The sequence below is a fragment of the Myxocyprinus asiaticus genome, chromosome 26 (assembly GCF_019703515.2).
Source record: "Myxocyprinus asiaticus isolate MX2 ecotype Aquarium Trade chromosome 26, UBuf_Myxa_2, whole genome shotgun sequence".
Lineage (NCBI taxonomy): Eukaryota > Metazoa > Chordata > Actinopteri > Cypriniformes > Catostomidae > Myxocyprinus > Myxocyprinus asiaticus.
In genome coordinates this window covers 20,667,596-20,693,762 of record NC_059369.1, presented here as the reverse complement: position 1 = coordinate 20,693,762, position 26,167 = coordinate 20,667,596, and the positions used below count along the sequence as shown (strand labels likewise).

Sequence of the window (26,167 nt, the reverse complement as noted above, 5' to 3'; positions counted from 1 at the left end):
CGGGAGAGGAAGAGTGGAAAGGATTGACACCTGGGGGAAATTATCTCTAACAGCTGTTTTGTGTTGCAGTGAGAGCTGGAGAGAGATAAAAAGGCAGCCAGAGCCTCAGTTGGAGAGAGAGAGGAACCTAAGTCCTGAGATGACGATGCCTGTGTTGAAAGCGTTACTTTATGTTTATTATTGAGCGACTGAGTGTTTTGTTGGTGTTTTTGCTGAAAAGCGGCAAGAAATAAACAACACTGAAGTGTGTAAGCTTCCTCATTCCCCTGAGACGGACAAGAAACGTCTCACAAGTCTGTAATCATATGGCTATTTATCAGATTTCTGTATGGCGGCAGACAAAATCTGAAACTGAATAACCATGTTTGTAAAAAAGATAAAATTAAACTGCAAGGTTCATAGAAAAAATAGGCTAAGCATTATATAGTTGTTGTGTCAAACATGTCTCTTCACATTGATGACATACTATATAGAAATATGACCCTCAAAAATTAGATGGAAGGCAGACAAAATCTGAAACTCATACCCATGTTTGTAGTGTGAGAGATTTAACAAATTGGATTATAGTACAAAAAAGTAGTCAAATTCAGCTGATCTTGGAAACAGTGCTTCAATGAGCGTTCTTCTCCAGAGTAGCAACAAAAGAAACAACAATAGAATACCTAAGAGGACATATTTCTTGAGCTGCAATTTATCCTATCCTCAACTGAAAAGCAGTTAGACTTAATGGCATCTAAAAAAAACAACAACACAGGGCTCACATATAAAATTATGATGACTGACAAAGCAATGGCATCATCAGAGAATTCAAATTAATGACAGATGATCATACCGATGTTTTGTATTAAAAGTCTCCACAAAAAAATGATGTGTTGATACACATAAAATATCACTTGCTAAACAACAAAGCACTTTCAGAAATACTCTTTGCCTGCATTGTTCTCCTCAGGGAAGGAAATGTTCTGTTTATAGATGACTTATGGTTACATCTGCCTGCTTGCTTCAACAGAAACCATTAGTTCTGTTCTGCATGGAAGGTGTGCCTTGCACTCCACATAAACAGATGAATAACTACACCTGACAAATGGATGCCTGACTCTACTCATCTTCCATGAGGCCATAAATGGGGTCTTAAAAGCTCATACTGCTGGGCATACAGCGAGTTGAGTGTATTTGGGCTTATTTTTCTGGAACAAATGGTGAGGCATTAAATCTCCACACACTATGGCAATGACAAATGTATTGTGTTAGCTGTGGGAAAACACAGGAATGTGTCATTCTTCACCCAATGCCCTGGGCCTCATTGTTGGATAAAAGCATCTGAATGGACCACATGACCCAAAGCATCTGTCATGTTCCTGCATGTGTTTATTGAATAACCTGGTGTCTGTGCTTAAAAGCAGGAGTGGTAGCAAGATCTGTTTATTTCTCATTCTGCTGTGCTTGAAAATGTAAAAACTTGAAAGCTTAAATGTCTTGTGATGAGGAAAGAGAGCACATGCTGGAGCTAGGGCTGCCCAACTATAAACTGAAATTATGACAAAAGGCTCTGATTTAAATAAATAAGTAATACCTGTATATAGTTTGCATGCACAGTGTTCTTCAACAAGTGATGGAGTGACACTCTGTTCTGTCAATCATCTATTTGCTCTTTGCTCACTTTTGGGTCACTGAAAGAGATCTGAGTTTGGTTCTATAAAGAGGATTCAAGTGACAACTCCCTTATTTCTATTGGCAGCAGAGTGTGGGCACAACATGACTTAATTTGGAGACGAAAGGCAATGCTTGTTTTGCACACCCTGTTGAACATGAGAGCAGCCTAGAAGAAACTTGTATGGCTCATTGGTTGCTCTTTCATAGCTCAGGAGACTTAATGGGGTTCTCAGTTCTATTTCTTTGAAGCATCGGCTTTGTCCTAGATGTTTCTCTTCAAATTCCTTAGGAGAAATAAAAAGACAACTACAAGATAACTGTTTATATGAAAGCTAATAAATTAATGTCATTAGCATAGCTCAGATAACTTAGACTTTGAACTATTTGATGAGTTTATATATATATATATATATATATATATATATATATATATATATATATATATATATATATATATATATGTTGAAATCTCTGACTTCTGGGTCTTGGCTAATCACACTATGAATTTGATGATGTTAGGTTGAAAGTTCTGCTGTTTAAATCGGTCTGTGCATACCAAAATTCGAACCACTGCCCCCAATGGCCAAAGCTGGAAATGTTGTTGAATGTATGGGCAGGGCTGGGGAGTAATGGAATACATGTAACGGGATTACGTATTTAAAATACAAAATATAAGTAACTGTATTCCACTACAATTACAATTTAAATCATTGGTATTTAGAATACAGTTACATTCAAAAAGTATTTTGATTACTGAAGAGATTACTTTGCATTTTATTGTCATTTGTTTCATTTAATATTTAGTCCTTTCAGATGGAAAACATTTATACATATAAATGATGCAATCCAAAGTGCATTTGAACAGCAGTGAAACACTTTCATATGATGTGTTACATTCATATGAGCAGACAGAGAAGTAAGTTTGAAGTAAGTTTGGAGCAGAAGAAATAGAAATAAACCTTGTGTAAACTGTCAGCTTTACGCTAAGCTAAAATGCTATTTCTAGCCATTTTACATGCATGTTACCAGGCACGATCATATTTTTTTTATCAAGAAAATTCACGTTGGATCATAATTTCTTTTTTTCTAGTAAGACCTTTGATATTAGGGCAAAAATTGGATTCTTGATAATAATTGTTTTATTGTTTTCCTGTAAAAATATCTAAAAATCCTTAAATAAGATCAATTTGATTTATCTTGTTTTAGAAACAACACTGCATAATATATTTAGGTTTTTCAGAGAATGTATTTTTAACGTGTATTTTGTCTTACTGTACTGGCAGAGTTTTTATAGTTAAAACAAGTGAAAAAATCTACCAGTGCTGAAGAAGTAATCCAAAGTATTTAGAATACGTTACTGACCTTGAGTAATCTAACAGAATACGTTACAAATTACATTTTACAGCATGTATTATGTAATCTGTAGTGGAATACATCTCAAATGTAACCCTCCCAACCCTGCGTATGGGCACGTGTGAGCTCCAGTTTTTGGGTGAAATGTCCACAGTGTCACCAAAAGCGAGATGTATTTTAAGTTGTAAATGATGTATTACAGTCAACAGTAGGGATGTCCTGATACCATTTTTTTGAAAATGAGTACAAGTACCAATACTTCATTTTTGGTACTCGCCGATACAGAGTCCAATACCTTTTTTTTTTTTTTTCTAAACTCCATATCAATGGTTTATTTCAATTTTCTCATCAAAATGGTGTTTAATAAATGAATTCATTAAAACGTTAATCAAATGAAAATATAACAATTAATTTTCAACATAATATTTTATTATTTTTATAAAATGAAGAGCTTATATACAGAACCTCACAGCACAATCCAAAATACAACATTGGAGTTATGTTTTGTCAAAAAGAAAAAAAAAGTGCTGCATAAAAGAGCATCACAGATGTTAGATCCTACTTATATATAGTATAATATAGTATATTACATATAATACAATTACTACTGATTTATTATTATTATTATTAGTAGTAGTAGTAGTAGTAGTAGTAGTAGTAGTAATAGTAGTAATATTACATAACTTTAAAGTAGTCATCTATTTCTGTCATACTTTTTTTCCTATAAATTTACCTTTAATTTTGACGGCGCTTTTATTTTGAAGTGTTTCTGTGTTGTTTTGACCAAGGAGCCCTGACGTTATGACGGCAGATTCCCACTCTGGAAAAGCCAGTCCCTAGGTGACTCAAAGTGATAATTAAACCACAAAATGCTGCTATTTAATTAAATAAGTATGTACTCTGTATGTGCCTCGCACAACAATGTGGATTTGCACTCTGTTTACTGTCATCTGCTACAAACAAAGCGTACGATGCTCATGATGGTGTTTTCCCTGTATGAGCCAAGGAGGAGCCTTAAAAGGTATGAGCAGCCGGCACCAGCACAACACTGTCTCCACACATTCACAAGCATACACATTTGAATTACATGCAAACTATATATTTATCTGATTAAATTGCAGCTTTTGCGTTTAAATAACCTCACTAGGACATAACATGATTTTAATTTTTGGGCTGAATGTTTACGTAATGACATTCGTATCTCAGATGGTACTGGTTTTTGTTATAGGAGCATTTTTACGAGTAGGATTACCAATACATGAGTGCAGTACCGGTATCGGGACATCCCTAGTCAATAGGAATGCATATTTTATTAACTCTACCCCCAAACCCCAACCCTTAACCTAACTGTTTAGAGCAAAAATGCAACCTCTGAGCCTCACTCACCATTGTTTATGTGAAAATGATTACTTCCTAGTTTCTATGGGACCAGAACTCGTGTCTAGAGGTTGCTCATGCAACACGTGGATCAGTAGCGCTGGAGGGAAATATGATCATGCCTGAATTGATGCAAAAATGTCTGACGGGGAAGCCACTTGTCAGTAATTTGGTTGATAGGGTTGATATAAAGATGCATGAACTTTCAGAAGCAACTTGTCGATTTCCTGACCATGTTGATCTTGGCAAATCTGAGAACAGATTGAGACATTATTGAGACATTAAAGAGATCTCATCTCTGATTGTTCTTTGCTATGGGTGCTGTTTTAATGTGCCATTATGCCTTTTTGTTCTTTTAGGCTTGATGTTTAAGCAGCAGAAATATGAGTTAAATTACATGTTCATATTGTTCAAATCGAAATATTTGTCAAAATAATTGTAAAATGACCAAATTGTGCAGCCCTAGCCTGAGCCCTCACTTGCAGCCATGTGTGTCCTTCTGAAGAGGAGGCATGTGCTGCTGGTGCTGACAGCCAAATGGTTCCACTTGTAAATTATGAAGCGAGAGTGGTCTAAGTCTCACCACCTCCACTGGAGAGAGAAAGGATGACGCCTGTAGGGGCATGCAAGTTCCCACTTTCAAGATCGAATAAAAAAAAAAAAATGAATGCCAGGCTGTATTCTTTTCTGCTTCATCATAGATGTCCTTAGCTGTACAGTGAATATACATGTTGTGGGGTGGAGTGATCTATACAATGCTGTGATTCAACTCTGTGTCACTGTGTTCAGATTGCACCAGTGCGGGTTTCAATTCACTAGGGTCCAGCAATGTCTTCTCAATGCTGCAAATGTCAGCAATTATATTCTTTGCAGTATCATCACTTTCCTCCATATTTTTCCCGTTATCATTAAACTTTCTGTCCACATTCTCCACTGTAGGCATTACCTTGTCTTCAGAGTTCTGCTTTTTATCAGTTTTCAGTTCATCTGTATCTTTTTCCATGTTGCTGTTTTCCACAGCAATTTTGTTAATGTTTGAATCAATCTTGTTTTTTACGTCATCACTTATTAGCTTGTCCATATTTTCCTTATTCTCCTTGTTGTCCATCATACCTCTGTTTTGTTTCTGGTCAGGAGTGGCTGAATTCATTTTCTTAGGTGTGTCTCTGGTGCCATTGGTGCTGTTACAAAGGCGGGGCATGGATAGCGATCGCTGGTGCCCATCCTCCCTCTGGCAGCGGTACAGCCCACGGAAGGCCGAGCGAAACTTCTGGGACATCAGGTTATAAACAACAGGGTTGATGGCACTGTTAGCATAAATGCAGGTCCTGCAGAAAAGCAGGAACCAGGCATCCAGGTAAGGTGTGCTCATGAAGGAGTTAATAAGCACCAGGGTTCTGTAAGGCATCCACAGCAAGGCGAACAGCACAACCACCACTGCAAGCATCTTAGTGACCTGAGGAGGAGAAAGGTTGACAAATTCACAACTCTATGAGGATTTGACATTATAAATCACATGTAAAGCAATGGTTTAATGTTTAAAAGTGTGTAATTGTTTTTGTTTTTTTATATTTTAAAATTGTTTGTTTGAACAGCCACATTGGCCCAAACAGTGAAGTGAGTTTGGCTTTAGTCTGCAGATATTACACATTGAAGCTAAAAGCCCAGTTCATCAGAGAATTATAATGCACAGTTTCATTTTCAGGTATCATTGACTCACATTAACATCCAGCATATTCCCTCATATTCTATTTTTTAACAAGTTTTTTATACAATTAACAAGAAGTTGTTAACAGCGCAAACAGATGTTAAAATGTGCCAATTTAACCTCAAGACATTTTAATATTTTCTTTGAACAATATTAATTTGAATAATGACTTTTAACAAGTTTTCACAATGTTTCTGTAAGTCTAAAAACAAGATACAATTTTTTATATATAAAAATGTTATGTTTTTAAAGCAGTGACAGACAAAAACAACTTTAAAAATGTATCTTTCATACAAACAGAGAACGATGATAGTACTCTCCCTGTCATTCTTAATAGATTTATATAGATTTCTTATGATTGTACAATCCCTATAATGTTCTGAGTTTGGTTCTATATATCACATATTTTAGAAATAATAATATTGCTAACAAATACCTTATTTCACATACATTTGTGTTTCTCCACACAGAGGTAGATGTGCTGTAATGTTAAACAGTAAATATAATACAGGTTTATCTTGGAACTCAGGACCTCAAATATATTCAATGTGCCTGTGTCATGTCTCAGCTGTTTTTCTTTAAATTGCCTTTTTGAATCCCCACCAAACATTTTCTGTGGCAGACAAGCCTCTTGTTCATTGGGAAAGGAGGAAGCAGGAACCGGATTAACAATCAAAAAGACTTTCATTCAACATAAAACTCTGAACTGGAACATAACAAAAGCGCACACACAAAACACTGCTGCGTGCGTCTCTCTCTCTCTCTCTCTCTCTCTCACTCTCTCTCTCTCTCTCTCTCTCTCTCTCTCTCTCTCTCTGGCATCTACGGCTCCTCCTTTTATCTCTCTCCTGCTGATTGGGCAACTCAGTGCTGGCCGTGAATACTCTCGGCCCGGCCATGCCCTCTTCTTCGTCACATACCCCCAACGCCCGATTCAGGCCGGGGAAACCTCCGGTCTGAATTACCGGAGATAGCGGGAGAGACAGAGAGAGAGAGAGGGAAAAAGAAAAGAAAAAAAAAACTCTGGTTCCCGACCATGCCGCCATTCAGTCCTCAGCCAGCCATCCAGCGATCCTCCGCGACGTCGGGTGATGGCACTGGATTCTGCCTCCTGGCGGACGGCAACAGCTCCTTTACTCCCTGGTGGACAGCAGCTGTTCCTTTGCGTCCAGGCAGACAGCAGTGACTCCTCCATCCTCTGGCGGATGGCAACGGCTACTCCGCTTCCTGCGGACGGCAGTGGCTCCTCCATCTCCTGGTGGATTGCTCTAATACCATCGAACCACTCCTCTCCTCATTGTTGCGATCCTCCGTCAGCGGCGAGGGCTCTCTGACGGTGCTTCTTCCTCCGGTCCCAGGTTTCGGCACAAGTGTGGCAGACACGCCTCTTGTTCATCAGGAAAGGAGGAAGCAGGAACCAGATTAACAATCAAAAAGACTTTAATTCAACATAAAACACTGAACTGGAACATAACAATAGCGCACACACAAAACATTGCTGCATGCGTCTCTCTCTCTCTCTCTCTTTCTCTGCCGTCCCCTGTTCCTCCTTTTATCTCCCGCTGATTGGGCAACTCAGTGCCAAGCGTGAATCCTCTCGGCCCAGCCACGCCCTCCTCCTCAACACATATTCATATATTCATATTCAAAGATAAGACAAGGGAGCATTGCGTTGCATCCATAGCTGGGAAGACGTTTGCTGTAACACTGAATATTTTGCAACAGCACAGTATTAACACAATAGTAATTAAATGCAATTATACCCTAAAAATTATTTTACATATTTAATAACTTCTGTAAGACCACAGATGGAATACTTTATATATACTGGTTTTTACACACACAACATTTTATACAAAATCTGAATATTTAAAAAAATAAATCAGATCTTTTTTTTATTGTGTTTGTTTAAATATTCTTGACAAAGCCTGGCTCCAATATATATATATAAAAGGTATTTATAGTGTGTTCTTTGCCAAAAACCATACCGAAGATTTAAAGTGCATATTTTAGAGTCTTTTTAAAAACAAAAATAAGCTTGGACCCAAATCTTTGAATAAAATTTAACCTAGAAATAATTCATTGTTGTTTAGATCAGTTAATATTTTATGTTAACATTTATTGTTGCACTAGAAAATGTAGCAGTCAGTTCTGTGGAGACAGAGGGAATGGTAGAGATAATGAAAGAGAGTAAGAGACAGAGAGACAGGGAGTTGGGGACATACTGTCAAATAGAGTCTGTCTTTGTAACCAGGTTGACGGTTAACAGACAGACAACGCTGCACCCCTCTGAGAAGGATGGAATAATCTGCAGCAAAGTCTTCTCTTTCAAAGAAAACAAAACCTCCCTAGCGTCTCCTCACCTATTTCAAGTGGTGAATAAATGTAAAAATCCTCCCATGAACATAGACATGTGGAGTTCTCTGGGGTAGAGCACACTCATAGTTGCATGCTAGAGATAGAGAAGCGGTGATGGAGGCCTTCAATAATAATGACAAAATTGTCTGCACAACAAAGCATCTAATTGAAACAGTGTGTGGCTGGGAGGAGCTCTGTTAATTAACAAAGCAGGAGATAATGACTGCATGGCTGCCGGTGACAGTTTGAATATGCATTTTGAATATCTGGTTATTGTGATTCCTTATCAATGGAAAACCAGGTCTTAACACAGCCTAAACAAAGCCAGCTGCTACTCATGATTAGGTTAAATAAAGGGGAGCCTCTGCTGTCATGATGTCAAAATTTTAGATGAAGTGATCAATGGGCTGGAGGTGCAGCATGAAAGGAGGTACAAAAGGATGAGAAAAGGAGTCACTTTTCTAACCTCAAAGATAGAGATAGATCTCTAGGAGTATTAAGCATCCTTGAGTGAACATCACAAATCATAATATGCTAATTTTCTGCTCAAGTGGGGCCCTCTTGAATCTTCAAGATTTTGATCTGAGGTGCATGTGGGCATACCCGCACAGACAGTGCACTCACAACAAAAGCAAGGACACATTTACATGCTGTCACTGAAAGGACTGCTTTTCATTAAGATATTGAAAGACTGACAGCTGATCTGATATTGTGTGTTCTCACCTGTTTGACACTCCAAATAAAAGTCATAACTGTCATTAAAGTCTTGAGACAACAATAGGTAAGTTAGTATATCTGGGTAGTTGATAAATAACGTGGGTTTCATAAAGATGGTTAACATGGGCTCTATTTTAGAGGGTGCGCAAAGCTCAGTGCTAAAGCCCAAACTATACTTTGATTTTGACACGAACACTCAGCATCTGCGTACAGTCAAACACGAGCCTGTCAAAATATACTTCATCTGAATGTCCGCGCAAATTTTGCGTGTTCAAAGATGCGCGGTTAGAAAAATCGGGCTGCATGAGTTCACTCTGCTGATGAGGAGATTTTAAGAGAAGAGAGTATTTGGGAGTGTTTGTGCTATCTGTGGGTGTATTGCATGTTAATGAAGTGGCACAAAATGCAATTTGTTATTTTCCTTTGAAACAGGTAATTGCACTAAGACGTTTCACAAGCAGGTCTGTTTTAGTCTAAATTCAGTTCCTGGACTTGCAGTTTGGAGATTCCACCAACAAATAAAGTTCATGTCCAAACTCTGAAAATACAGTGGAACATAAAATAATGTCCCTCACAATCACTGTTGTTGTTTGGATTTGGTATATGATTTTTTTTACTATTTCATTATTTTGATTATATTTTCGTTTCGTTTGAGGTGTAATTTGAATTTAGAAATATTTTTGGTTTAATTTCAATAAATGAATTTAGTTGTTCAAAATAACAATCGACCGGTAGAAGTGAAGTGCGTGCCGATACAATACATTTTAAAGGGCCCTAGAGTTTATTTTAAAATGTACGTTTTTTTTTTTTTTTTTTTTTTGGTTTGTTTTTTCACCATTTGTAATAACCTTTTTGTTTTTTGCATTTCACGTAAATAGCTCTGAAGTGTGACAAATTAATTTTTACAAGTACACATATTCCATGTAGTCTCTCAATTGATTAATATAGTCATAAAAACTGCATTCTGATTATATAAACATTTTATATTATTCAGAATGTTTTAAGTAGTTTTAGATGAATTGCAGCATGTCACACTGCAGGATATAACTGTCTCAGCTTGACGTGAACGTCAAGTCACATCTATAGTGTTTGTATGCATGTGTGTACTTGTAAATGAACTTCAATAGTATTTGAAGGCCTGTTCAAATATCCACTATGCCACCAAACCAAAATATATGGAAGATTTGATTGTTTTTTAATTTTCTTGTTGCAGGCACAGATCATATCTTTAACATCTATTATCTATCAGAGAGTCATCTTGATTACTTTCGTAACCTCCGTTCCCTGATGGAGGGAACGAGACGTTGTGTCGATGTAGTGACACTAGGGGTCACTCTTGGGAGCCCCAAACACCTCTGATCTTTGAGAAAAGGCCAATGGGAATTGGCGAGTGGAATTTGCATGCCACTCCCCCGGACATACGGATATAAAAGGAGCTGGCTCGCAACCACTCATTCAGGTTTTGTGCTGAGTAGCCGAGACAAAGTCCCGGCCATTTCATCGGGGAGTTCAGTGTTGTGGTAGGAGGGACACAACATCTCGTTCCCTCCATCAAGTAACCAAGACGTTCCCTATCTGTCACTCACTTGACGTTGTGTCGATGTAATGACACTAGGGGTCCCTATTCGAAATGCCACAACTAGCTGAACTGTGTTACGTGGACTGGCAGTGCGAGACGGGCAGGCCATTGCGTGCCTCGTAGCCAGCGCACCTGGCCATCACGTAACCTCCCCCAATGCTCCCACGAGCGTCGTACGGTCCCCTGCACCTCGGGGACAAGTCGACTGCCCAAGAATGGGGACAGGCTGCCCCAGCAGTGGCCTCTTCTCTTTTTTCTCCGCAAAAAAGAATGGAAATCTTGTTCAGCTGGGGACCATTAAGTGTTCGCTTCGGGGAGGTGTCCCTTCCCAAGGGGAATTCACCGCAGAGACCACACCCTACCCAAAGGGGAGGTAATTGTGTGTAAATACGTCACGTGGTCTTACCGAGCTTGTCGGCAGTGTCGCATGTGGAGAAGTCCCTGTGGTAGGTCCTACCCAGAGGGGAGGTGCTCTACACCAGTGGCAGAGGGAACTCTGCCCAAGGAAGACGCAGGTTTACCAACGGGGAATCCGTCTTGCGGAAGATACATCACACGTGTTTACATACAGGCAACTGCCACATGTGGAGCACCTCCTCCAGCACAGGGCCTATTAGCACACATGCTGGGCCGGAGACACACGAGTTTCTCCACCAACTCGCCTGCCACAGGGCTAAGGAGGAAGGACATCCAGCGTCCACAACTTCATGAATACGGCAGGGGGGTAAAAGCACATGTCTCCCCCTCCAGGAGGGGGAAGGTGCTATGCGCAAGCGGTACACCCGGCCAGTTGTCCCGTACACTTACCTGTTCGTACCTGACAATGTTATATTGGGTACAAGGTATTGGGTGTTGCCCAGCCCACTGCTCTGCAGATGTCTGCTAAAGAGGCACCATTGGTCAGGGCCCAGGAGGCTGCCACACTCCTGGTAGAGTGTGCTCATAGCCCCAAGTGGGGTGGCACGTCCTGGGCATGATATGCCAAGGCGATGGCGTTAAGGACCCAGTGGGCGATCCTCTGTTTGGAGACAGTGCTCCCTTTCCGCTGTCCTCCAAAGCAAACAAAGAGCTGCTCAGAGCATCTAAAGCTCTGTGTGCGGTCCAAATAGATGCACAAAGCGTGCACTGGACACTGCAACGACAAAGCTGGGTCTGCCTCCTCCTGGGGCAGCGCTTGCAGGTTCACCACCTGATCCCGAAACGAGGTCGTGGGAACCTTGGGCACATAGCCCAGTCGGGGTCTCAGGACTACGTGAGAGTATCCCGGATCAAACTCCAGGCACGTGTCGCTGACAAAGAGGCCTGCAGGTCCCCTACCCTCTTGATGGATGTGAGCGCAGTCAGGAGGGCAGTCTTCAAAGAGAGTGCGTTTAGCTCAGCTGACTCCAGGGGCTCAAACGGGGCTCCCCGCAGGCCCCGTAGGACCACGGAGAGGTCCCATGAGGGAATGAGGCGCGGTCTGGGAGGGTTCTGCCTCCTCGCGCCTCTAAGGAACCTGATGATCAGGCCATGCTTTCCAAGAAACTTACCGTCAACTGCGTCATGGTGCACTGCTATAGCGGCCATGTACACCTTCAAGGTGGAGGGGGACAGCCGCCCCTCCAGCCTCTCCTGCAGGAAGGAAAGCACCGACCCGACTGCACATCTCTGGGGGTCTTCGCGTCGGGAAGAACACCACTTAGCGAACAGACGCCACTTCAAGGCATACAGGCATCTTGTAGAGGGAGCCCTAGCCTGAGTGATCATGTCTACCACGGGTGGTAGGCCACTTAGGTCTTCCATGTCCCGTCCAAGGGCCAGACGTGGAGGTTCCAGAAGTCTGGTCACGGGTGCCAGATGGTACCCCGTCCCTGAGAAAGAAGGTCCTTCCTCAGGGGAATTCGCCGGGGGGGGGGGGCTGTCGCGAGGAGCGCAAGGTCCGAGAACCAAGTCTGGGTGGGCCAGTAGGGTGCTATTAGGATGACCTGCTCCTCGTCCTCCCTGACCTTGCACAGGGTCTGTGCAAGTAGGCTCACTGTGGGGAATGCATACTTGCGTAGCCCCTGGGGCCAGCTGTGTGCCAGCGCATCTGTACCAGAGCAGGCAGTGGGAGGATTCCCGGGAAGCGAACAAGTCTACCTGCGCTTGATCGAATCGACTCTAAATCAGCTGGACCACATGACAGTGCATCGCCCGGCATGTGAGTGGCTCGCAACAACTTGAGTCACTGCTGACTCAAGAGGAGGAGATGGCAGGTGAGTTGCGACATGCGACAGGAGCGCAAGCCGCCTTGGCGATCGATGTATGCTACCGTCGCCATGCTGTCCGTCCGGACCAACACACGTTTGCTCTGGATCAACGGCCGAAGCCTCCGCAGGGCGAGCAACACTGCCAGCAACTCGAGGCAGTTGATGTGCCAACGCAGTCACGGCCCCGTCCAGGAGCCGGTGGCTGCGTGCCCGTTGCACACGCCTCCCCAGCCTGACTTGGAGGCATCTGTCGTGACGACAGGGCTGAACAAGTGGCGACAGATCGGAGTGATGCCCACGCGATGTGCCCCGTGGTGCCATTCCCATCTCTGGACTCGAGTCTGAAATCAGTACTGAAGCAGTCTCATATGCATTAGCCCGAGCAGCGTGACCACCGCCGAGGATGCCATATGCCCCAGGAGCCTCTGAAATTGCTTCAGTGGGACCGCTGTTCTCCACATGAACGATTTCAGGCAGTTCAGCACTGACTGTGCACGCTCGCTCGTGAGGCACGCCATCATCGAGATTGAGTCTAACTCCAACCCGAGAAAAGAGATGCTCTGAACCCGGGAGAGCTTGCTCTTTTCCCAGTTGACCCGAAGCCCCAGCCGGCTGAGGTGCCTGAACACCAGGTCCCTGTGCGCACACAACAAATCTCGAGAGTGAGCTAGGATTAGCCAGTCATCGAGATAGTTGAGGATGTGGATGCCCACTTCCCTTAGCGGGGCAAGGGCTGCTTCTGCGACTTTCGTGAAGACGCGAGGCGACAGGGACAGACCGAAGGGGAGGACCTTGTACTGGTATGCCTGGCCCTCGAAAGCAAACCGCAGGAAGGGCCTGTGTCGAGGTAAAACCAAGACATGGAAGTACACATCTTTCAGGTCCACCACCGTGAACCAATCTTGATGCCGAACGCTTGCTAAAATGCGTTTCTGCATCAACATCTTGAACAGGAGTCTGTGCAAGGGCAGTTTCAGTACTCGCAGGTTCAAGATTGGCTGCAACCCATCGCCTTTCTTCGGTACGATGAAGTAGGGGCTGTAGAACCCTTTCTTCATCTTGGCTGGAGGGACAGGCTCTATTGCGTCCTTCCGCAGAAGGGTCACAGTCTCCGCACACAGGGCAGCGGTGTTCTCGCCCTTCACTGAGGTGAAACGGACGCCGTTGAACCTGGGCGAATGCCTGGCGAACTCAATCGCATAGCTGAGTCAGACAGTCCTGGTCAGCCATCGCGACATGTTGGAGAGCGCACGCCACGCCTCCAAACTCCGGGCAAGGGGGACCAAGGGGACAATCTCTTCAGACGTACCGGCAGGTGGGGCCTTGCAGCGGGGCGGAGCCTGAGGTGCCACGTCGAGGGGGCTTGAGCCCCAAACTCGTGGCCATGCTGAGTCTGGGGACGTCGAAGCACTTACCTGGCTCCGGATACCCACCATAGGACTGGTCAGGGAGGGGAGAGGAGAGGAGGGAAATCATCCCCATAGTCCATCAAAACCGCCCTGGTGTGGGTGCGTTTGTGCCACAGCTGAGCTCGCCGCCGGGGCGCCATGCCTGCCATAAAGGTGCACCGCAACCACCTTATCCACCTGGGGAATCGTCGAGTACCCCCTGGCAGCCCCACCATTGAGGGTAGTGAGAGCGGAGGAGCTGAGAGACCGGGTCTGGGCAGCAAGAGGTGCCCGCCATGACCTCGTAAGCTCCTCATGCACCTCCGGGAAGAAAGGGATCGGGGCAGGGCATGGCTGCGAGCGGTGCTCTGGGCCCAGGAACCAATCGTCAAGCCACGAGGTTTCAGGGGGGAGTGGAGGGTTCCATTCCAGCCCAACACTTGCAGCCGCCCGGGCAAGCATGGCCGCCAGCTCAGTGTTGCCCAGCCGAGTCCTCAGCGTCAGACTGGACGAGCCCGCTCTCCGACGCTGCGATCGACAGCTCATCCTCTTCACGAGCCAGGAACTCGCCCTGAGATGAGCCGGCGGTCTCATCCCAGAACTCGACCAGGGCGAATGAGCGTACTGGGGAATGGGAGGTCCGGGGGGGTTACCCGGCGGAGCAGCTCCCATTGGGGTCCCCAAATCGCCCCCAGTGCTAACCGACATAGCCTCATACCCGTAGGTAGAAGGACCGAGGCAGGGAGCCGCTGGGGTGGCTTTCCCTCTGACAAAAGAAAGCCGTGACCGCAGAGTTGCCATGGTCATGTTCTCGCAGTGAGGACATGATCCATCCACGAACGCTGTCTCCACGTGGGCAACGCCCAAGCACGTAAGACAGCGATCGTGGCCGTCAGAAGCGGAGAGGTAACGACCGCAACAAGGAATTATACACAAACGGAAAGGCATCTTTAAAAAGACGCTCTCCGTGAGTGCCACTCTTTTAAAGAAAGAATATACTCTTTTAGTCTGCTGAAGCGCCCAGGGGCGTTCTCTGCACTCCACCGGTGCAAGAGTGGGAGATGCCACTGTAATGCACCGTAAATCCAACAGCTTTTGTAGAGGTGAATGGATCGGCGGAGGAATTCAGCTTGCTGAAATACAACTGCTCTGCTCCGAAGAGAAAATCTGAATGAGTGGTTGCGAGCCAGCTTTTATACCCGTATGTCCAGGGGAGTGGCATGCAAATTCCACTCGCCAATTCCCATTGGCCTTTTCTCAAAGATCAGAGGTGTTTGGGTCTCCCAAGAGTGACCCCTAGTGTCACTACATCGACACAACGTCGAGTGAGTGACAGATAGGGAACCATCATTCCAGTGTCATAACGCAGCTGGGGCTGATGCTGTGGTGATAATTTGGAGTCAAACAGCACTATGATGGCCCCTAATGCCTCTCTTCTGATTAGCTCCATCCTAATTATCTACTATATGATCATATTCGGCCACCAGGTTCTCTTTTACAAAATAAATAATAAGCATGAGCTCAGATGATTGGTCTACTGAGTGTATATGCGTGTGTGTTCACACAGAGGAAGGTGTGTTGGGATGTTAGAAGGCTGTATGCCAAATGTGATCTCATGAGAATTTGTATGTATTCTTACGTAAAGTTTGGTTCTAGCAAATGTACATTCTCTTACTGTTGCATAGACAATGAAACGTACAATATTGACATATTGACAGAATCTAAACGTCATCATTTTATGTATTAACACCTATAGAAACGTACAAATGTTTACGTGCACTGTTTGAATGATTAATATTGAATAATTCATAGAATTAATCAATTACATTTAATTTAAAATCAATGAGATTAATTAAATGCTATCACATTTATTGAATACCGTTGACATTACAATATGACATTTTAATGGTTTCATTCAGTTCTGTGTGATTTCTGCTGCCCTATACAATGTTTTAAAGGATTATATCACTTACCAAGACTAAACTTTAAAATGGTAAAAAGAATAAAAATTCTGTAATCGTTTAATCATTTATTAAGCATTTAGTTTTATTTTTATTTGCCATGATTGAACACAGGAGTTTTCAGAATATGCCAAAAAACAAAAACCACAAAAAGCACCATAAAACAATAATAAAATTAATCCATACATTTGTTAGTTATAATCCAAATCTTCAGACTGCTTTCTGTGAAGAACAGACCCAAATTCAAGCCTATTATTCAACTATCTCAATTTCCATCCACCCCAGCACCGTTGCACCCGCTGTAACCATCAGCCCGCGTTGGTTTTGTTTTCAAAATTCAAAAAATGCCGCCTCAAGCATTATGACCAGCGGTTTTAAGGCAGTGATGTCAAATGCTCATTGGCTCTCAAGTGTCTCGTTACCATTTGCAACATGCCGTATTCTGCGATGTATATGTTTGAATGAGAAATGACAGCGCTGTTATGGAGTGCATCAGGAGAAGATTTACAGTGATTAATCATTTTAATTCTACTCTTCACCTCACACAAAGCCTGCTTTGACTGCACTGATTGGAGTGTTTTTGAGGCTGCAGCCACATACCTGGATGAGCTCACAGATACTGTGACATCATATATCAGTTTCCGTGAAGATATGTGCATTCCTACTAGGACTTATTTAACATATAACAATGACAAACCATGGTTTACAGCAAAACTTCGTCAGACCAAAGAGGATGCTTACAGAATTGGGGATAAAATCTTGTATAATCAGGCCAAAAACAGACTGGCAAAGGAGATCAGAGTGGCTAAAAGAAGCTATTCTTAAAAGCTGAAAAAACAATTTTCAGCTAATGACCCTGCATCAGTGTGGAGATGACTGAAAGACTTTACTAACTACAAGACACCATCCCCCAACACTGTAGGTAATCAACAATTGGCTGATGACCTAAATGTATATTACTGTAGATTTGAAAAGCCCAGTCTCACACCCCACACCTGCTCTGACCTTCACAGCACACAAACATTTACACCTCCTGCAACCCTCCTCCTCACCTTTCTTGCTACTCTACCTGCACTTAAGATCTGTGAAGAGGATGTATGCCGGGTCTTCCGGAAACAGAAGACAAGAAAAGCACAGGGCCCAGATGGTGTTTCACCACTTGTCTAAAAACCTGTGCTGACCGCTTTGGTGGCCCCCATCTTCACACAGATCTTCAACAGATCACTGGAGCAGTGTGAAGTTCCCTGCTGCTTCAAATGCTCCACAATCATCCCGTCCAAAAGAAACCCAAGATCAAAGGACTTAATGACTACCGACCCGTCACTATGATGTCTGTGGTCATGAAGTCATTTGAGAGACTGGTTTTGGCCCACCTGAATGACATCACTGAACCCTTTCTGGATCTCCTGCAGTTTGCCTATCGAGCAAACAGGTCTGTAGATGATGCAGTCAGTATGGGACTGCATTACATACTTCAACATCTAGACAGACCAGGGACTTATGCAAGGATACTATTTGTTGACTTCAGTTCGGCTTTTAACACCATTGTAACACATTCAATGGAAAGGAGGAGACGAGAACCGGCTTTATGATATAAATAATATTTTAATACCAAAAAATAAATACAATTTAATAATAAACTGAACCAGTGTTACCGGCCCTGCCCTCTGCCCTGCCACATTCCTCCCTCGTTCTCTCAGGCCGGGGAGCCCCCGGCATGAAGTACATCACCCCCTCTTTCCCTGGGGGGGTGGGCATGCCTTCTGCCCCATCTGCCGGCAGGTCATCCCCGTCTACCTGGATCAGGGAAGGGACAAGGGGAGGGAAACAATAATAACAACAACAAAAAAATACGATACCTACACACTGTAATAGTGCTTGTACCAACTAAAAACACAATAATAATAATAATATTTAAAAAAGAGAGAAAGGCTAACACGGAGAGGCAGCGGGAGAGAGAGAGGAGAGAGAGATAAAAAAAATAATTTACTTGCTGGTTCTCCGATACGCCGTAGCCTGGTCCTCGGCCACTCCTCCACCCTCTAGCAGATGACAGCCACGCCTCCCCGGATGGATCTGAGGCAGTCCTCCGGTCCCTGGCAGACAGAATGCCACGCCGCGTTCCGGTGGACGGAGGGGGTCTCCCCCACCCCTGGCAGGAGCCCCTCCCCGCTCGTGGTCAGCGGTCTCAGACCACCCATTGCAGCGGCCCTGACTGCTCCAGGCGGTCGTTAGGAGCCCCTCCTCCCCTCGCGGTCGGCAGCCGTTCCTCCACTCTCAGGCGGCCAGGCTCCTCCATCCCCCGGCGGATGGCCTGCTCTGCTGGGGTGGATGGTAGTGGCGAGGACTTTACAACGGCGCATCCCTCCTCCTTCCCTGGTTTCGGCACCAGTGTAACACATTCAATGGAAAGGAGGAGGTGAGAACTGGCTTGATGATATAAATAATATTTTAATAATAAACTGAACCAAAAAGACAAACACACACAGGTGTCGGGCAGCTGCCCGTAACACTCTCTCTCTGTCGCACTGCCGTCTCCGGTCGCCTTTATCCCTCTCGGGCTTCATCAGCCTAATTAGGGGAGGGTGTGCGGAATCATGACCCGGCCCTGCCCTCCGTCCTGCCACAAACATCAACCCAGCTCTCCTATGGACTAAATTAACCCAGCTCTCTGTTCCTGTCTCTATCTGTCAGTGAATCAATAGCTTTCTGACAGACAGGCAACAGCTAGTGAGAATGGGGAAATTCACCTCCAGCACATGTACAATCAGCACTGGTGCCCCCCAGGGATGTGTACTCTCCATACTACTCTTCTCCCTGTACACACATGACTGCACCACCAAGGACCCCTCTGTTAAGCTCCTGAAGTTTGCAGAAGTCACTGGCCTCATCCAAGATGCCATGAGTCTGCATACAGAAGGGAAGTTGAACAGCTGGTCGTCTGGTGCAGTCAAAACAACCTTGAGCTGAACATGCTTAAAAAAGTGGAGATAACAGTGCACTTTAGGAGGAACACCCCAACATTACCCCCGCTCACCATTCTGAACAGCACTGTGGCAGCAGTGGAGTCATTAGGTTCCTGGGCACTACCATCTCACAGGACCTGAAGTGGGAGGCCCACATAGACTCAATTTTGCAGAGGTTGTACTTCCTTCGCCAGCTGAGAAAGTTCAACCTGCCACAGGTGCTTCTGATACAGTTCTACTCAGCAGTCATTGAGTTACTTCTATAATTATACTATAATATTATACCAAGTCAGACATCATAAGACTTCAAATGAGTTCAAAGTTCGGACTGCTGAGAGGATTATTGGCAGTCCCCTACCCACCCTGCTAGAAGTGTACACATCCAGAGTGACGAAAAGGGCTGGTAAAATCACTCTTGACACCCCCCCCCCCATTCCAGCAGCCATATCACCCTGTAGCTCAAAACTGGTTGCTTACTGAAGCTAAGCAGGGTTGAGCCTGGTCAGAACCTGGATGGGAGACCTCCTAGGGAAAACTATGGTTGCTGCTGGAAGAGGTATTGGGGTGGCCAGCAGGGGGTGCTCACCCTCTGTGTGAGTTCTAATGCCCTGGTATAGTGATGGGGCCACTATACTGTAAAAAGGCACTGCCCTTTGGATGAGATGTTAAACTGAGGTCCTGACACTCTGTGGTCATTAAAAATCCTAGAACACTTCTTGTAAAGTTTAGGGGTGTAACCCAGGTGTCCTGGCTAAATTCCCTCCATAGGCCCTTCTCAGTCATGGCCTCCTAATAATCCCCATCCACTAATTGGCTCTATAACTCTACTCTCTCCTCTCTGCCAAAACCTGGTGTGTGGTGAGCATATGGCTGCTGTCGCATCATCCAGGTGGATGCTGCACACTGGTGGTGGTTGAGGAGAGTCCCCTGGCCACTGTGTAAAGTGCTTTGAGTGTAATGTCAGAAAAGTGCTATATAAATGTAACATTCCTTCATCCACCCAGCAATGACAGCGCTGTTATGGAGTGCATCAGGAGAAGATTTACAGTGATTAATCATTTTAATTCTACTCTTCACCTCACACAAAGCCTGCTTTGACTGCACTGATTGGAGTGTTTTTGAGGCTGCAGCCACATACCTGGATGAGCTCACAGATACTGTGACATCATATATCAGTTTCCGTGAAGATATGTGCATTCCTACTAGGACTTATTTAACATATAACAATGACAAACCATGGTTTACAGCAAAACTTCGTCAGACCAAAGAGGATGCTTACAGAATTGGGGATAAAATCTTGTATAATCAGGCCAAAAACAGACTGGCAAAGGAGATCAGAGTGGCTAAAAGAAGCTATTCTTAATACCCTGCATCAGTGTGGAGATGACTGAAAGACTTTACTAACTACAAGACACCATCCCCCAACACTGTAGGTAATCAACAATTGGCTGATGACCTAAATGTATATTACTGTAGATTTGAAAAGCCCAGTCTCACACCCCACACCTGCTCTGACCTTCACAGCACACAAACATTTACACCTCCTGCAACCCTCCTCCTCACCTTTCTTGCTACTCTACCTGCACTTAAGATCTGTGAAGAGGATGTATGCCGGTACACTTCCTTTTCAAACTGTTGCCCTCTGACCGATGCTACAGAGCACTGAGCACCAGAACAGCCAGGCACAGGAATAGTTTTTTCACACTGGATGCAGCTCATCGCCATTTGGACTACTTTTGTACAGTATCTGGCCATTTTTCTGAATTAATTATTGTGATTAAATGTATCTGCCTGTTACGTGTTTTATATGCTTTATAAATGGTTATGGTTAGGTTTTGGAGTAGGTGTGGGATTAGCGGCTGCAAAATATATATAAATTTATATATTGTATCAAAAATGATTACATTAATCTACTTGTTACATGTTTTTATATTGTTGAAATTTGGTTATGTTTAGAGGCTGGGGTAGGGTTAAGGGATCTAAAATATCTATAAAACAGTAAAAATATACAAATTTATTTATAATGGATTCATATATTCAAATATATTTGTGATGGATTTGTCAATATTTTACATTTCTAAAGCTGTAAATACGTAAAAATTTTGATGTTTTAGATGCTTTAAAACATCCATATTGTACATTTAGTGTCTATCCAAACATGTACGTTTAAATGTTATAAATATTAACATACAAATAGCTACGTATATTAATGAGATCAGGCTGGTATGCCATAAACATTAAGCAGGTATACATTGATAATGGAAATTCTTTGGTACTTTGCTTTATTGGTATGACGCAAGAATAAATAAATACATAAGCATTGCAGAATAAATAAATTCATACATTCTAATATTATATTTAAATAAATGAATTATATTAAATATATTTAAATATATCAAATATGTTTTTAAAAACAAAAACATGTTGTCTGTGTAGCGGTTTGGTAACTAAGACAAATAGCATCACGCTCTTCTAAAGACAAACTGACATTTAGTAGAGTAAAAAAAAACAAATCTATCGAAAGAAAGAAATGACCTTTAAAAAACAATCAAATGTGAGATAATAATCATAAAGCGCATTATAGAAGAGAAGTGCTGCCCCACGTTTGCCCTCGACTGCAGTCTCAGTGGATCAAAATGCACAATTAATTGTCTAAACATTAAACAAAACACATACACACACACCTGTTTCCGGGAAGAGAGTGCACTCTTTGGGCGTCCCTGACGACCTGCTTTACCACCGTCTGCTGGCTCTTTGCAGCTCCTCCTGAGAGTGGGGGCACTTGTGGTTCTGGAGTCTGGTGGGTGGGGCAGAGGATTCAGGTACAGGATACGGGCGATGAGACCGTAAAGGACAATAGCCAGAAGCAGTGGGATGACATAGAAAATGGCAAAGTCGATAAGGTAGATGGGCAGGTAGAGGTCTCGAGAGACACGGTAGCCACACTGCACACGGCCCTCTTGGTTCACCTGGATGTCTACCAAGAAGAGCCAGAGCATGCAGTAGACACAGGTGAAGGCCCACACACCAGCAATGATACGCTTGGCTCGGGACACCGTACAGACAGTTTGGGCCCTCATTGGATGGCATATGGCAATGTATCTGAGGAACCAAGAGAAAATAGTCAAAAATTTTCTCATTTACAAAGGGTTCCCACAGTCATGGAAAACCTGGAAAATATCAGTGATTTCCAGCTCTGGAAAAGTCTTTCTATAGAAAATACATATATATTTTTTTAGTTTGGCTCTGCTGTAAAATATTTCATACATTGTTAACCTGCCATTGTTATCTTAAAGAGCTATTTCTACTTGACCTAACCCTTAAAATTAGTTTGTAGTCAGTTTGATTCGGTGATATTAAAAATAATATTTTTGAGTTGAATAATTTAGATGTGAACCACATTTTGAACCTCATTTTAGGTTAATTATTTTCCAGAGTAGGCTAGTAATTCACACAGTAAATGCAATCTCTATATTTAAAAAAAATAATAATAATAATCCTTATACAGTAATCTGAACGACTGGAAATATCATGGAAAATTATTGGTCAAAAGCTTGGGAACCATTTTTGTAGCAAAAAAGAGAATTTAAAGGAATATTCCGGTTTCAATGCAAGTTAAGCTCAATCGACAGCATTTGTGGCTTATTGATTACCACGAAGATTAATTTTGATTTTCCCCTCCTTTTCTTTAAAAAAAGCACAAATCTGGGTTACAGTGAGGCATTTTCAATGGAAGTGAATGGGGCCAATTTTTTAAACATTGAAATACTCACTTTATAAAAAATATATAGCTACAAGACTTAAACAATATGCATGTAAACATGATTTAAGTGTGATAAAATCACTTACTAACCTTTTCTGTGTAAAGTTATAGCCAATTTTACAACTTTGTTTCCATGACGATGTAATGTCAACAAACCCTAAAACAGTAAAATGTCTGTAAAAATGATGATTTAAACAACTTTACAGCTCAAATAATATAGAAGTTTTAACAAAAGAATGAATGTAAGTGCTTTTATAAAATTATAAGCTTCACATTTCTGCCTTTAAACGCTCCAAAAACGTGCCACATTCACTTCCATTGTAAGTGAGTCACTGCACCCTCGTTTTTTTGTTTGTTTTTTTAAAGAAAAGGAGGGACATGTTGAAATAATTATTTGTGGTAATCAACATTATGCCACAAATGCTGTCAATTGAGCTTAACTTGTATTGATCCCAGAACATTCCTTTAAGTGAATCTGTCTGTTATGCTCACTTCAAATGACTAAAAGTCAGACGATATTAATTAGTTAAGATTTTATTTCAGATTGTTTTATTAAATAACCATTTAATACATAATTATCTCTACTGAAAAAAAAGAAAGAAAAAAAAGAAAACAGCTTAAACAAGGCTTAGGTGGTTAGCTGGTTTCCCAGCTTAGTCTGTTTTGATGGTTTTGAGGGGTTTCGTGCACTTGTCAGGCTGGGAGACCAGTTGACTTGCCAGATAAACCATCTAGAAACTGGCTCCCAGACTTGGAGACCAGCTGCCTTTAGCTCAGAGCTGGACAAAGATTATGGTAAATTTAACCCTGCTGAAAACATAGCTTAAACCAGCCCAAGTTGGTTTGGTTTGAGCTATTTTTTCAGCAGGGTTAAGTTGACCATAATCTTTATCCAGCTCTGAGCCAAAGGCATTTGATTTCAGTTACTGTATCTGACACATCCTTGCGATGTCTCCTTGGTTCTTACCTCTCCACAGTGAAGGCTGTGATGGAACATGATGACACATTAATGCCAAGGTACTGAAAGTAGGTGATTCCAAGGCACCCAGCATGCCCGTACACCCAGGTGGCCATCAGGCTCTCCGAGATGTTCGGCAGACCTGCAGCCACCAAAACAGTCAGGTCCGCCACCGCCAGGCTCATCAGATAGCAGTTGGTGGGTGTGCGCATGTGTCGTGTGGTAAGAACCACCAGCACAACCATGATGTTTCCCACTATACCCACGCCACAGACCAGCAGCACCAGGAACACAGAGATGGCCTTATACTCCAGGGACTCGGACACGGTGTCCCCAGACGCCACCAGGGAGATGTTGGTGGGAGTGTCCATTCTGGAGCTCACATTTTCTGGCATGATTAGTATTCTTGGTGTTTGTCAGTTAAATCAGAAGCAATAGGAACAGACAGGCAGAGAAGATGAAAAATAAAATTGGTGGAGAAGAAAAAAAGGAGAATTGACACTGGATGTTATTCCAAAGTATGAGGAGAATTCTTGATGAAGACAAAAAATGAAAAAATGTCTATTCCATTCCAGCTTCTATTGATTATCTTTTCTCTTATTAAGTATGCTGCTTAATTTTCTTGGCTTCAAAAACAAAAAATTTATATGCTGACCGCAACCCATTATATTATTTATTATTTATTGTTAAATTGTAACAGTATCCTTCCATTAGAAGCACTCCGTTTAAATCCAGAGGCTAATTTTCTTGTTTCTTTTTCCCCCGTTAATGCAATCGTCCATCCAATCGATCACCCTGGAATAAAAGATTGCAGTTGTCAGCAGGGAAAATGCAAGTCTCAATCACTGTTAAGAGCATTTCATATAGCCCTGTGTTTATTGCTAAATAATTGCACAATCGTCCATTTCATCTGGCACAAAAAGATAAGATGAGACATTTTAGTGGTGCACGGCGATAAGTAGGAAAAACTGCAGAAAGCCTTAAAGCCATACAGCTGCTGTGGCAAATGGCATGTCTAATAAGCAAGTATCTCTAAATCTAATACGACTGCATGCTTTTCTGCACATTGAATGATCTTACAAATCTTTGAATCACCTCAATGGCTGTGTTGCAGTGCATGTGGCACAAAAAATGGTGATAATATCTCTTATGTAAACAACATGATGTATAAACACAATGTTTAGTTTCTTTGCTAACATATTTGAACATTAATTGTAGTATGAAAATAGTGTTTTTGAATCCATTAAAGCCATTAAATGAGACTGAGATGTTACACGGGAGCTTGAAAAATCCAGACATCTGTTGCTCTTTTCAGTTGTCTCTTTGCCTTGTAAATAAGACTGCACTGCCTCTCCTGGAGCAACTCTAATAAATTGAGGTGGACATGATGTGAAAAGTAATTTAACTCAATCCCGAATTCTCAACCTTGCAGAAACTGCTCGGACTTCATCTTACTCTATTTCATATTCTATTATTTCTGCTCTGGCAACGCAGATACAGGACTAGAGCTTTGCGGTTTCCAATCATGTAACTGAAGAGGGACACAGATGTGTGTATGTGTCATCATTTATTCACCCCCATATGGTTCCAAACCTGTATGACTTTCTTTCTTCCATTGAATACAAAAGGAGATTTTAGTCACTATTCACATATATGGAAAAAAAGATATAGGTGAATGGTGACTTTTTAAAGGACATGTTGGAAATTAAAAACTTGAAACCTGTAAATCTAAAATAATAATAAGGATAAATTAAGAGTGGTTGCATCTGCTTGTAAATAAAACAGAACCACTATCATATTTATTTCTACTGGCACATACTGTGTGTATGAGGAGATATTTTTCTTTTCTTTCTCTGGGTTTAATTCAGAGATTTACATTGATGGTGAGAGTAAGGCGTGCTGCTATGAAATAGTCTGTCATTCAGTGTTGGGTTTTCCCAATTGACTGTGTCACTACCAGAGTCATAAATCAGTAAGCGCGCTCAGGCAAACAGTAGGCTATGGCTGTGTCTACAAATCAAGTGAGCTGCCTACTTAGGGGCCGTTCACATCGAACGCCTTTCTGCGCCCGTTTGCGCTGTTTTTAAATGTTTTAACATATAAACATGCGCTAAACGGACGTCTTTGACGTCGCGTTTCTCTGCTTTTTTTTCAACTT

The 26,167-nt window shown here is 42.7% G+C and overlaps 1 protein-coding gene across 1 annotated transcript; it reads right to left on the bottom strand.

Annotated features, from left to right (window-relative positions):
• Window positions 1–5,131: 5,131 nt before the first annotated feature.
• Window positions 5,132–24,404, bottom strand: trhr2 (thyrotropin releasing hormone receptor 2). Its single transcript, XM_051657420.1, has 3 exons — window positions 24,019–24,404; window positions 21,973–22,390; window positions 5,132–5,839 (listed from the first exon to the last, which is right to left on the bottom strand). The coding sequence occupies exons 1-3, from the start codon at window positions 24,402–24,404 to the stop codon at window positions 5,132–5,134; spliced, it is 1,512 nt and encodes a 503-aa protein (XP_051513380.1).
• Window positions 24,405–26,167: the final 1,763 nt, after the last annotated feature.